At 40.8% G+C, this 13905-nt stretch overlaps 1 protein-coding gene across 7 annotated transcripts in view; it reads left to right on the forward strand.

Moving 5' to 3' along the window:
* The window catches only part of RUFY3 (RUN and FYVE domain containing 3), a 388583-nt gene that overhangs the window by 328917 nt on the left and 45761 nt on the right, over positions 1–13905 (forward strand). For all 7 annotated transcript variants that reach the window (XM_082258987.1, XM_082258991.1, XM_082258988.1 and 4 more), the window contains 3 exons: positions 4327–4450; positions 4582–4643; positions 13390–13455. In XM_082258987.1, coding sequence (XP_082115113.1) covers positions 4327–4450; positions 4582–4643; positions 13390–13455 — 252 coding nt within the window. The remainder of the gene's footprint in view (positions 1–4326; positions 4451–4581; positions 4644–13389; positions 13456–13905) is intronic.

Genomic DNA, 13905 nt, shown 5'->3' on the forward strand with positions numbered 1-13905 from the left:
TTGATGTGTTGGCATCGGCGGATGCCTCTTTTGGCCGCAAGGTTTTGCAGGCCGCAATTTGAGGAGACCGTTGGTCTACCTCGAGGGTTTTTTTCTGTTGGGTTTTCAGTTGAGTCTCATCCTTTGGTTTGATGAGCCTTTAAGACTTCTAGTCGGCACCGGTTGGGCCTTCTGGATTTACATTTTGATTTCTGTTATCCCACCCCTCATTTGTGGCACTGCTTTGGGACGTCCCAATTTGATATTACTCAAGAGGACTGCGTCTGTCAATGAGCGACAGAGAAAATGGATTTTTGTAAAATCTTACCGTAAAATCCTTTTCTCTTAAGCTCATTGACAGACGCAGTACCCGCCCCTCTATTTTTGAGTTGGGTTGGGTTAAATTCTCTGACACTGCTTTGTGACATAACTAACATCCTGTAGCAGAGAGAGAGAGGATATACCCTCTGGGACTGCCCCTAAGGTGTGGCCAGAACGTTTTTCCTTCTGCCTAGTCCTACTAATGTAGAGGGCAGTATAACCCAATTTGATATTAATCAAGAGGACTGCGTCTGTCAATGAGCTTAAGAGAAAAGGATTTTACGGTAAGATTTTACAAAAATCCATTTTTATTTCCTTTCTTATTGTTTACATTATGTTTATTTCCATTGACAAACCAAACTTACTTCTTCCAATCAGCCATAGTTTTGCTGTTAAAGAGAAAATATACCATTAATTTGGGGTAAGCCCTAACCATAAAAATCACTTATTTGTCCCCTTTTGGACTGTTAAATATACTGCTGACAGCATGTTGTTACATTTGTTCATGGCCTGTGGGGAGGTCCTGAAAAAGCTGATGTGACGTCACAGTACCCTGCCCCCAGCCTGGTCTGTGCTGCAGTAAGAAACTAAAAAAAAAAGTCAAGTGAACCAAATAGGAAGGGGCTGAAATGGTATTCCATTTATTACTAAAGATCAGCAAAGTGGCTAGTACTTCAATCTAGCAGCACTAGGGTCAGTCGTTTGAATCCCAACCACAGCACTACCTGCCTGGAGTTTGCATGTTCTTCCTGTGCCTGCAAGGGTTTCCTCCAAGTACTCTGGTTTCTTCCCACACTGCAAAGACATGCTGGCAGGCTAATTGGCTCCAGTCTGATTTGGCCCTAGTATGTATATGCATGAATGGGAGTTGGGGACCTTAGATTGTGAGCTCCTTGAGGGTAGGGACTGATGTGAATGTAAAATATGTGTGTAGTGCTGTGTACATTTACAGCACTATATAAGTATAAGTACATACCTGCCAACTGTCCCATTTTTGCCAGGACAGTCCCAGCAAATATGAGCCAGTGGTAATTTACGTTGTCCCGTCCCGTAAATCGCCCGTCACAGGCCGCCGGTGCCCGTAAGAAAATGGTTGCGGGCCGATACTTTAGGCAGAAGTAGTGCAGCTGAATGGGAGAATTATTTAAACTCTGCTACTTTGGCCTTAAGTTTGAAATTCCCTTTTCAATTTCCTGTAATTCTCTATTTATTGAGTAGACCCTATAATCTGATAAGTAGGCAGAGATTAATTATGCAGAGTGGGTGGAGCTTCAGGGAAGTGGGTGTGGTAAGTAATTGATAGCTGTGCTGCAAAGTGTCCCTAGAAATTTTTTTTTCAAATGTTGGCAACTATGTTGTAATAACACAACATAGTGGCAACTATGTTGTAATAAATAAATACAACGGTTTCAATTTAGAATAATAATGGTGGTGTGCCCTGTCATCTAGTTGTTGCAGTAATATCAGGGTTTAGAATAACTTTAATTCCTCGGACTGAGCTTTTTTAAGATATCTTCCACAATTTTCCCTTTAGGGGTTTGGACAGGAGGGTATTATCCAATGTAGGATTCCTATACCCTTCCTTCTGCAAAGATTCCATGAGATTCAAACTAAAAGCAGAAGCTTAGAGTATGTATACTAATGTAGTAGAATACAGTAATTTGCTAGGTAAACTTTAAACTTTAAAGTTTATTAGACTAGAACAGATATGTAAGCCATATATATACAGGTCCTTCTCAAAAAATTAGCATATTGTGATAACGTTCATTATTTTCTGTAATGTACTGATAAACATTAGACTTTCATATATTTTAGATTCATTACACACAACTGAAGTAGTGCAAGCCTTTTATTGTTTTAATATTGATGATTTTGGCATACAGCTCATGAAAAACCAAAATTCCTATCTCAAAAAATTTGCATATCATGAAAAGGTTCTCTAAACGAGCTATTAACCTAATCATCTGAATCAACTATTAACTCTAAAAACCTGCAAAAGATTCCTGAGGCTTTTAAAAACTCCCAGCCTGGTTCATTACTCAAAACCGCAATCATGGGTAAGACTGCCAACCTGACTGCTGTCCAGAAGGCCATCATTGACACCCTCAAGAAAGAGGGTAAGACACAGAAAGAAATTTCTGAACGAATAGGCTGTTCCCAGAGTGCTGTATCAAGGCACCTCAGTGGGAAGTCTGTGGGAAGGAAAAAGTGTGGCAGAAAACGCTGCACAACGAGAAGAGGTGACCGGACCCTGAGGAAGATTGTGGAGAAGGACCGATTCCAGACCTTGGGGGACCTGTGGAAGCAGTGGACTGAGTCTGGAGTAGAAACATCTAGAGCCACCGTGTACAGGCGTGTGCAGTAAATGGGCTACAGGTGCCGCATTCCCCAGGTCAAGCCACTTTTGAACCAGAAACAGCGGCAGAAGCGCCTGACCTGGGCTACAGAGAAGCAGCACTGGACCAAAGTACTTTTTTCGGATGAAAGCAAATTTTGCATTTCATTCGGAAATCAAGGTGCCAGAGTCTGGAGGAAGACTGGGGAGAGGGAAATGCCAAAATGCCTGAAGTCCAGTGTCAAGTACCCACAGTTAGTGATGGTCTGGGGTGCCATGTCAGCTGCTGGTGTTGGTCCACGGTGTTTTATCAAGGGCAGGGTCAATGCAGCTAGCTATCAGGAGATTTTGGAGCACTTCATGCTTCCATCTGCTGAAAAGCTTTATGGAGATGAAGATTTCATTTTTCAGCACGACCTGGCACCTGCTCACAGTGCCAAAACCACTGGTAAATGGTTTACTGACCATGGTATTACTGTGCTCAATTGGCCTGCCAACTCTCCTGACCTGAACCCCATTGGGAATCTGTGGGATGTTGTGAAGAGAGAGTTGAGAGACGCAAGACCCAACACTCTGGATGAGCTCAAGGCCGCTATCGAAGCATCCTGGGCCTCCATAACACCTCAGCAGTGCCACAGGCTGATTGCCTCCATGCCACGCCGCATTGAAGCAGTCATTTCTGCAAAAGGATTCCCGACCAAGTATTGAGTGCATAACTGAACATAATTATTTGAAGGTTGACTTTTTTTGTATTAAAAACACTTTTTTTTTTTATTGGTCGGATGAAATATGCTAATTTTTTGAGATAGGAATTTTGGTTTTTCATGAGCTGTATGCCAAAATCATCAATATTAAAACAATAAAAGGCTTGCACTACTTCAGTTGTGTGTAATGAATCTAAAATATATGAAAGTCTAATGTTTATCAGTACATTACAGAAAATAATGAACTTTATCACAATATGCTAATTTTTTGAGAAGGATCTGTATATCGATAATTCTTCCAAGACTATTCAAAACTAAATAAGCTGCCAAGAAATTCATAAATCCGCTAAGCTAGCTGTGACCTTGGCACCCCGGCCAGACCACACAGCTATTTCATAGGCTTCTCTGCAGACTGTTCTTAAGTTAAACAATTTGGCCTGGCTCAGGACCAATCACAGTCTGTGATTGGACAATGAAGGAGCAACACATTGAGCAAAGCAATTAAGCCTGACAGGCAAACAGTGCTGACCTTGTTATTTCAACCTAAGAAGGAGATAATCTGCTTTACTATTGATGTTCAACTAAAAGCAAGGCAAATTTAGATACTTATGCTTGTTATACTTTTAAAACCCATTTAATGATATTAATAATACATAACTGTTTTAAATGCTGTATCTGCCTGATGGTTGCTTATAGTGGACCACACATGCTATACATTGCAATTCTTTGCATTAATCATGTAATGTGAGTAGGTAAACAATGGAAGTACTACAAATATAGCAATTCAGTCAAGCTCGGCTATTCTGGATTGGATTTATTGGCTTCGGGATACAGCCTGCATCTCATATCCAACAAACAGGATGAAATGAGTAGCTACAAAATCATTAAATTATTTTTTGTGTACTCAACATTTCTCAGTATGCCTGTAGAACACTGTGAACATACATAAATGATTCATTTGTAATGAGCACTTTCTTGTCTTTTTAGTGAATTCTATGAGGCAAATGCTCTAATGATGGAAGAAGAAGGTGCCATAATTTCAGGCCTTTTGGTTGGACTCAATGTGATTGATGCTAACTTCTGTATGAAAGGGGAAGATTTAGATTCTCAGGTATTTATATTTATGTGAACATCCTAACATTATACATTATAGTGCTAAGCATTTCACTATATGGTTGCATATCCTGCATTTTATTGGTATCGGAATGCGTTTTCATTTTCTCCTTTTTTTTTTTTACTTAGGTTGGAGTCATTGATTTTTCAATGTACCTAAAAGAAGGTTCTATAGCAAAATGCAGTGAAGGGTAAGTGTAAAAATTAGCATAAAAAAATACATTCTGTAAATCTTATTGATTCATAAACTGAAGCTTAAAATCAAGATAAAAAAGTCTGTTGACTCTAAAGCCTGGTACACACAATGCGTTTATTAGAAGAATGATTGTCTGTTAATTTTTTTGGCATGCAAAAAAAAAAATCAAAAAAGGAGAGGTTACTAAGGTACAAAAATTCTCGTAGGACAAAACGAAAATTTGAAAGTAATGTATTATATTGCCTTTGTGTTGTATTTTCCAGAGAAAATTGTTTTAATTAAACTAAAATCGTACATTGAGAAAAATTTTCTGTTTGTCCCTTCGGATTATTTGGGACTAAAGCTGTGTACTAGCGATCAGATTATCGTGCAAACCCTTTAAAAGTGGTATTATTTTGTCTGATTTTCTGATCGTGTGTATGGGCTTTTAAAGCATGTTTTTCCTTTTTCCCTTTACATACATCTTACACACTCTGCCACACTGTATTATGTGAATTTCCATATGTCTGAATGTACATTTTACCACCCAACAAGCCCTCTAATTTTCTGTAGATCTGCTGGGGGGCTCAATAATTCTGTGGATTTTTGTGGCCATTAGGACATTTCTAATATTCTTAAATCTAAAGGGACTGATAATTACTTTTTATGAAAAAAAAAAAAATACATTTGTGATGTGATTTGCTGAAAATATTGACCTCTTACCAGTTGTATTAAAATCATTTCCTAATTCCCTTAAAAGCTTGCTATAATTTTGACAGTGGAGCACAAGCATAGCTTAATTCTCTGTATTCGTAATGGTATCTTGTATATATAATAAATAACCGTGGCTATTGCCTTATCGTTGAATTACAAGACCTAGAAATGTCATGGTCTTTGTCTAGATCAGAGTGGAAATTCATGGGTAAATGAAGCTTGACATGACTACCAAGCGTGGCTTATCAACATGCTTTTCCTTGACATTTATCAAGAGACAAATATCAGCCCATCCACAGCCAGGAGCAAATCTCTGCCTAGCCAGACTGAATCATCATGCTACATGTCATCTTTACAGCTGCTTCTTTAGTTTTAATTTTAGTAACAGAAAAGAATATGGATGATTTCCATCAAGGCGCTGAAAATAATGGAGCGGATTATGAAAAAATACTGGAGTTAATAAAGATCAGGGCAGTTACTTAAAGCAACTGGTTAGAGGTTGGCTTTCATTTTGTAACCTTCAATGGGAAAGTCATTATTGGTGTTATTTACCTTAGGTGTATCCATACTTTTTAGATTTAGGTTTCTGTAAATGCAGCACATTGCAAACTCTCTAGAAAAATTTAGATTGTACCCTAAAAACTGACGGATGAAATATGTTTTTATTATTTTGGGACATTTTTGTTCAATTAATTTTTTTAAATAAGTATCCTGGAGGCAATATGTATATCTGAATTGTCCCTTCACAAAGTCCCCCTGCAACTTCTGAGAAATAACAACCTACTTTAAGCTCAATTTACAAAGCTAACACTGCAGGGTAAGGATCCTACTTAACTTCAGTTAAATAAAATAAAATCGTACATGAAGATCCTTATCTATGTGCTAATGATTTGTATCTGAAAGTACTTACTGCTTCTGGAATCCAAATGCCTCTAACAGTTATTGAGATGCAGAAAAATTCAAACACTGGGGTTGATTTGCTAAAACTGGAGAGTGCAACATCTGGTGCAGCTCTGCATAGAAACCAATCAGCTTCCACGTTTTTTGTCAAAGCTTAATTGAACAAGCTGAAGTTAGAAGCTGATTGGCTACCATGCACAGCAGCATCAGATTTTGCACTCTCCCATTTTAGTAAATCAACCCACTGTGCCTTACAATGATATGCAATACCAGTTTGAAAATGTCAGGTACCAGTCATGTTGGGGTAACATAAAATAACCAACAACTCCCTTTCATTATCTTTGCAGAGAGCAATAGAACTACAACTAATGTTTTAGTTGTTGAGTTTGCATATCAGTTTTAGGCAGATCTTAGCCATTGAAAAGAGCATTGAAAGCCAGCCCCTAACCGTTTTGCTGATTTTTGCTGGTGTCCTAGGAAGTTAAATACTTTTTCCTCAGCTCTGCTGAAAAAAACCCTGAATGTATTATTTTTACTAGCCTTTTTCATTCTGCTTATTTTCACTTGATTTTTTCTTCAATCAAAATACTTTAAAGGCGACGCTTGAGATGGTCTCTTGACAGCAGCTCCAGATCAACTTATTCTCAGCAATAGCTTTGGGGTCATACTCAGACACTGCTGGAACAAAGTTTGTGGATCTGGCCTGGAATGTGCCCTTTGGGCTTTTTATTGTGGCACTTTCCTGACCTTTATGTACTTAGAAAGTGCTCTGCAGCTACCTAACAAAGTCCAAAGCTGTGGCACAACCCCTCGTATAACCAAGTCTCTGAATTCTCACTTTGTCATTAAAGTATAACTAAAGGAAAAACTTTTTTCTTTTGGATAGAGTGGAGAGGGATTAGAGCACCTGTCAGATTTTATTGCTGTCTGTGCTCTCGTTAAGGAGATTCACCTTCTCTATTTGTCCTGTTTACCATTATCATTGAAAGTAAAAATAAACCGGGTTGTCTCCAGAAAATTAATAGATGGGAAATCTTCCAATAGGGAAACTAGTTCTTGTGACTCGGGGGTCCCCAAGAAATCCCCTTAATTTGCAAGAATATCCTCTCAGGAAAATCTCTGCAATGGGACACAGATGGCGAAAAAAAAAAGACAGGTCATAACCCTCCCTTGCTCTATCCAAAATGAAAATAAAAGTATTGCCCATAGTTCTACTTTAAGGTCTTCAGGCTGAAGCAGCTTGGCATTTCCTCAGCTTAGCCTTGGAAGCTCTACCTGGAGCCTACTAGACTAGAAGATTTGCAGGGCCAGCTTTTAATGTGTCCTTCAAGCCCTGGGCTTTTGCACTATGCTAATGCCTTTGGCAAGCCTTAAGCCGGGTACACACAGGCCGAATGTTGGGAGACAATTGTGTTTTAAAAAAAAAAACAGCTGTATGTCGGTCTGTCCATCAGAACAGATCTGTCTTCTGTTTGACGTGCATGCTGGAAAACCAGCAGCTGACTAACCCTGATCAGCACTCTCAGCCAATGGCAGAGAGTGCTGACCAGAGTGTTCTGGCGGGGGGGAGAGAATGGGCATTCCCCTGTCAGAACACAACAGCTCAGCAGGGGAGATCGCTTTACTAACTTTGCCTAGTTAGTATAGCGGCTCAGACCGGAGCTGACCGATTTTTTGGGATTCAACCCGCTGGGTTTAATGAGAATAAAAAGGAATAGTGTGTACCAGGCTTAAGGCATGAAGATGCACCCCACTTGTACAACTGATGGGCTGTAAGCCATCCTGGATGGGTCCTGGGGTATAGGGCTTCCTTAGCTTTTGGATGCTTATGTAACCCGCCCCCCTTTAGCACACAGGCTAATTACTTGAAGATGGCACCTATTTTCACTGACCTGCAGCATATTCTTCCTGTGCTGCTACACATTGCAATGCCTTTACCCAGGCTTCCATGGGTTCCCTGCACTCTGGAAATCCCTGTTCCTGTGTTAATAGAAAGTAGCCTTGAGGAATTGTTCTCTACAAAACCTATTCCTTCTAGTGGAGATTCTGTATCCTCAGGTTAACGCTGATCCTCTGTATTTCTTCTCCCAAGACTGACCCTCTGAAATACATAATTAGTGGGGAGTCTGGGCCATTTCCACTTTTCATAGGACTTGTAGTCCCATGTCCCAGATCTCTTTTTCTTCCAGCCAGGTTATTAAAAAGTAACACTGTTGATTGTTTTTGTTGACCGGTTTGCATGTGCTACTTTTTTCTGGTGCTTTTGTGAGGCTACGTTTCCTCTTTGTTGGTCAATATTTCTGACCAAAGGTTGTCTTCCTGTGGTTTTCTCCAACTCCTAAGCTCCTTGACCACCCCCTTGGTATATATAGATATTTCCATATTTAGATTATCCCATATTGATTGGATGATTATCATTGACATTCCTACTGCTTCTTGGAGCCCTTCTTCTCAGATGCTTAGGGTCAGAAGTTCAAGGCTTGACCCTTTTTGTTCTTAGACCAGCTTGTTTTACTTTGGGCCAGTATAGACAAAGAGCCAATTAACCTACCAACATGTCCTTGGACTGTGAGAGGAAACGGGAGTACCCAGAGGCACAGAGAGAATATGCAAACTCCATGCGGATAGTGCCATGGTTGGAATTTGAACTGAAGACCCTAGTGCTGCTAGGCGGAAGAGCTAACCACTTAGGCTTCTGTACACCAGCCTGTCGGATTTTCCCCTGTTCTATCAACACCACTGGTTATAGCCGGCAGTGCTGATCAGTGTATTCTGGCACATGGGGGGGGGGGGGGGGGGAGTCTCTCTCCCCATTTTCAGAATACAAGGGCACAACGGGGAGGATTTCCCCATCCACATGCGTGTCTGTGAGAATCAAGTTATTTGTTTTTGTTTTAAATCTCTGGTGTTTGGCCTGCTTTACTCACTTTTGCATACTGTAAAATGTACATATAATGCCAGAAAGTACAGCTAGTACTTTATTTCTGGAATTGCGACTATGACAGCTGCATCTCTCATAAACACAAGCAATGCTGTTGTTTATCCACCCCTCCCTCTCCCCTTGTCCATTCATGGAACACCTTGTATTTTGCAAATGGTTTACAGAATGCAAGGTGTTCTATTGATGGACAAATAGAAGGGAGGGGTGGATAAACAACCGTATGGTTTCTATGTATGAGAGCCAAAGCTTTCATAAGCTGTGTCATATTATAGTCATAATGCCAGAAGTTTAGTGCTGACTGTACTTCCCTGCATTAATGAAAGTACAATGTTTACAGTACACAGCGATCTGGACTTGGGGTAAACATTGGACGTAACTTCTTTGTACACCATAATTCAAAATAAAAAACCCCCTGCCTAAAGTCCAACTTTAAAATATTGGTTATTTAAATTAGAAATTCAGAAACTTTTTTTATATTTATTATGGCTTTGTTATAGCCCATCTGAATTGTTGTAGAAATTAACTTCTAGCGGTTGTGTGTAAAAAAGGAAGATTCTTGTATTAATTAGAAACCTTTTATCTTTGAATTCTCTTTTGTATGTACTCACAGCAGTGATCTAAAATGTAAAGGGACCAAACCACTACCAAGAGAGGGTCTACAGTTTATGGATATCCCTACTTAATATCAATGATTTTGTACTTGTAACTGTGCTAAATCAAAACAAGAAAATTGGCCCGTGGGACTTTATATGAGGTCGTGCTCAGTGGCTGGAAATAATGACATGCACAGTATATGAATAAAAACAACATAACATTTTATTGCAATATAAACCAACATGGCAATATATGCTCAAAGACACATGATATAGCTCAAAGGCTCAAATATGAATGGCATATGACATGAATGATATATTCACAACTTTTTTGATATGCATCTTGGTGTATCCTCTCGATGAAAAATACCATAATTGATACTGTAAGAATGTACATTGTGGTCTGACGCGTTTCGGGAGCAACATCTCCCTTCCTCAGAGACCAATACGTTCAAGGTATCTCTATGGAAAATAATGATATATTAAAGTCTACAGTAGGGATGGAATTAGAATAAAAGAGTTCAATCAAAAAAATGGGAGCTAAAGGGAGTACTGTATACTCACAAATCAACGGAGCTCAAATAGCAAAAGTAAACTCCTGTGTGGCAGCGGTGCGTCTCGTCTAACCCGGGAGCTGAAGGGTCCCAATATGACAGCAGCCAGAGAGGGGGGGGGTTCCATGGCAGGCAAGTGTGTGTGTGATGGGAGACCTTCCATACCTATTGTGTATATATAAGTAACAAAGTATTCAAGGTGTAGCATGTAGGCTACCAATAATGAAAAGCATATGTGATGGGGAGGAAGGGAAGGAAAGAGGGGGAAGAGGGGGGAAGGAAAGGAAGAGAGGGGAAAGAGGAGGGGGGCCCTTCCCACCTGATTTAACATCACATATGCTTTTCATTATTGGTAGCCTACACGCTACACCTTGAATACTTTGTTACTTATATATACACAATAGGTATGGAAGGTCTCCCATCACACACACACTTGCCTGCCATGGAACCCCCCCCTCTCTGGCTGCTGTCATATTGGGACCCTTCAGCTCCCGGGTTAGACGAGACGCACCGCTGCCACACAGGAGTTTACTTTTGCTATTTGAGCTCCGTTGATTTGTGAGTATACAGTACTCCCTTTAGCTCCCATTTTTTTGATTGAACTCTTTTATTCTAATTCCATCCCTACTGTAGACTTTAATATATCATTATTTTCCATAGAGATACCTTGAACGTATTGGTCTCTGAGGAAGGGAGATGTTGCTCCCGAAACGCGTCAGACCACAATGTACATTCTTACAGTATCAATTATGGTATTTTTCATCGAGAGGATACACCAAGATGCATATCAAAAAAGTTGTGAATATATCATTCATGTCATATGCCATTCATATTTGAGCCTTTGAGCTATATCATGTGTCTTTGAGCATATATTGCCATGTTGGTTTATATTGCAATAAAATGTTATGTTGTTTTTATTCATATACTGTGCATGTCATTATTTCCAGCCACTGAGCACGACCTCATATAAAGTCCCACGGGCCAATTTTCTTGTTTTGATTTATATTTAGGGATGGAGGAGTGCTCTGGAAGAAACCAGACCATTACCCCTTTTGTTCTTATATTTAGGGTGGAAGACACCCATTGTGCCCATCAATGATCTGGTTTCCTCCCGGCTAATAATGCAATCTTGGTGGCCCCCCCCTCTGTATCTTTGTCGCCTTATTTTCATTGTTGTTATATCATAAGTTATATACATACAATTTCCCCTTTTTTTCTTCTGCTATCAGTAGGCAACATCTCACTACTATAGAGTCCTCTTTTTTATACTATCAATGTGGTACCAATAGATTTTGACACACTGGCTCCTTGTATCAGGTGGTGTTTAGCCTATATCCCGGGAGCTGCGATGTATAAAGAGGGAGGCCCCGCCTCTCTTGCTGTCCCCGCCCCTCCCCCCCATTGGGAGGAGCGGGTCCACCCTGACATCGGCGTCATGCTGCACCTTCAGCGCCGCACGTCGGCATCCTTACTGACGTGCCCACGCTGCTGCGTGCCGTCATATCTGCGGGACGGAGAGGTCCGCATCCCAGCGTTCCTCTCCTACATGCAATCACAGTTGCTCAGGCTCTGTCAGATCTGCATACACCCGCGACATGACGTTAGGGTCCCTCTTTTGCTGCCAGCCATGGAGATACCTGACAGGTGAGCCACCGACCCCTTTCCCCACTATTTTCCCCACGGCTTCACTTTCTCCCTCACCCACTTTCCACAGCCAAGCACTCCACTTTGACTCTTCACTCACCTATATTCCTCACATCACCTCTCCCCTGCCACACATTTCCACCTTATCCTCTGCTATCACTTTATGGCTTTGGGCTTCCCCTCTTCCATCTTCTCTCCCCCCTCCTCTTTCCCCTCTCTTCCTTTCCTTCCCCCCTCTTCCCCCTCTTTCCTTCCCTTCCTCCCCATCCCCCCCTAGCCCCCCCCCCTCCCCCCTTCCCCTCTCCCCCATTCCTTCTTCCCTCCTTCCCCCCCCCCTTTCCTGTCTTTCCCCCTTCCCCCCTCCCCCCTCCCCCCCTCTCCCTTTTCCTCTCCTTTTTCCTCTTTTCGTTTTCCCCCCTCCTTCCTTCCCTTCCCCCCCATCCCTTTCCCCTCTTCCCAATTCCTTCCTCCCTTTTTCCATTCTTTCCCCCCCCCCCCAATTTCCCATCAATTTTCCTTTCCTACACTTTCCTCACCCTCAGTTGGTCACTTCCCTCTCCTTACATATCTTTCACACTAGCCCTTCCCACCTGATTTAACATCACATATGCTTTTCATTATTGGTAGCCTACACGCTACACCTTGAATACTTTGTTACTTATATATACACAATAGGTATGGAAGGTCTCCCATCACACACACACTTGCCTGCCATGGAACCCCCCCCTCTCTGGCTGCTGTCATATTGGGACCCTTCAGCTCCCGGGTTAGACGAGACGCACCGCTGCCACACAGGAGTTTACTTTTTGCTATTTGAGCTCCGTTGATTTGTGAGTATACAGTACTCCCTTTAGCTCCCATTTTTTTGATTGAACTCTTTTATTCTAATTCCATCCCTACTGTAGACTTTAATATATCATTATTTTCCATAGAGATACCTTGAACGTATTGGTCTCTGAGGAAGGGAGATGTTGCTCCCGAAACGCGTCAGACCACAATGTACATTCTTACAGTATCAATTATGGTATTTTTCATCGAGAGGATACACCAAGATGCATATCAAAAAAGTTGTGAATATATCATTCATGTCATATGCCATTCATATTTGAGCCTTTGAGCTATATCATGTGTCTTTGAGCATATATTGCCATGTTGGTTTATATTGCAATAAAATGTTATGTTGTTTTTATTCATATACTGTGCATGTCATTATTTCCAGCCACTGAGCACGACCTCATATAAAGTCCCACGGGCCAATTTTCTTGTTTTGATTTATATTTAGGGATGGAGGAGTGCTCTGGAAGAAACCAGACCATTACCCCTTTTGTTCTTGTAACTGTGCTAATACAACTCAGAAATATGTACCTAAAATGGTGCGCTTACACTTCTTATGTTTCTGTTTTCTTCTCCACATAGAGATGGACAAATAACAGCTATTCTTGATCAGAAGAATTATGTAGAAGAACTAAACAGACAATTAAGGTAAAGTATAAGCATGTGATTATGTCGTTTTTGCATAATCTTCTTGAATTCCAGGAATCACAGATTTGTTTTTATAAATTTACATAAGATATGCCACCTGGTGAGCATTAGAATTAGAAATCGACCGATTATCGGCAAAGCCGATATATCGAGGGCCCATCTGCATTTTAAAAATATAAAGTGCAGCGCAATTTCATAAATCTCCTATACTGCTAAAATGCTCTTATATAGTGCAAAATAAGTCCATCACAGAGAGTCCAATGATTCAAGATAGAACTGGTGTAACAGGCAAGTCCTTAGTATTACACTCAAAACCCAGGTGCTGGAATAACTTGAAGTCATGCAAAAGGACGTACATGAGGTGTATACAATCCCATCACCACAGCTATCTCTGCCTCTCACCTCCAATAGGCGACCCTGCATGGTCTATGAGCATGCAAGCATGTATAA

Source organism: Pelophylax lessonae, assembly GCF_965119305.1.
Source record: "Pelophylax lessonae genome assembly, chromosome: 1".
NCBI classification, from domain to species: Eukaryota; Metazoa; Chordata; class Amphibia; order Anura; family Ranidae; genus Pelophylax; species Pelophylax lessonae.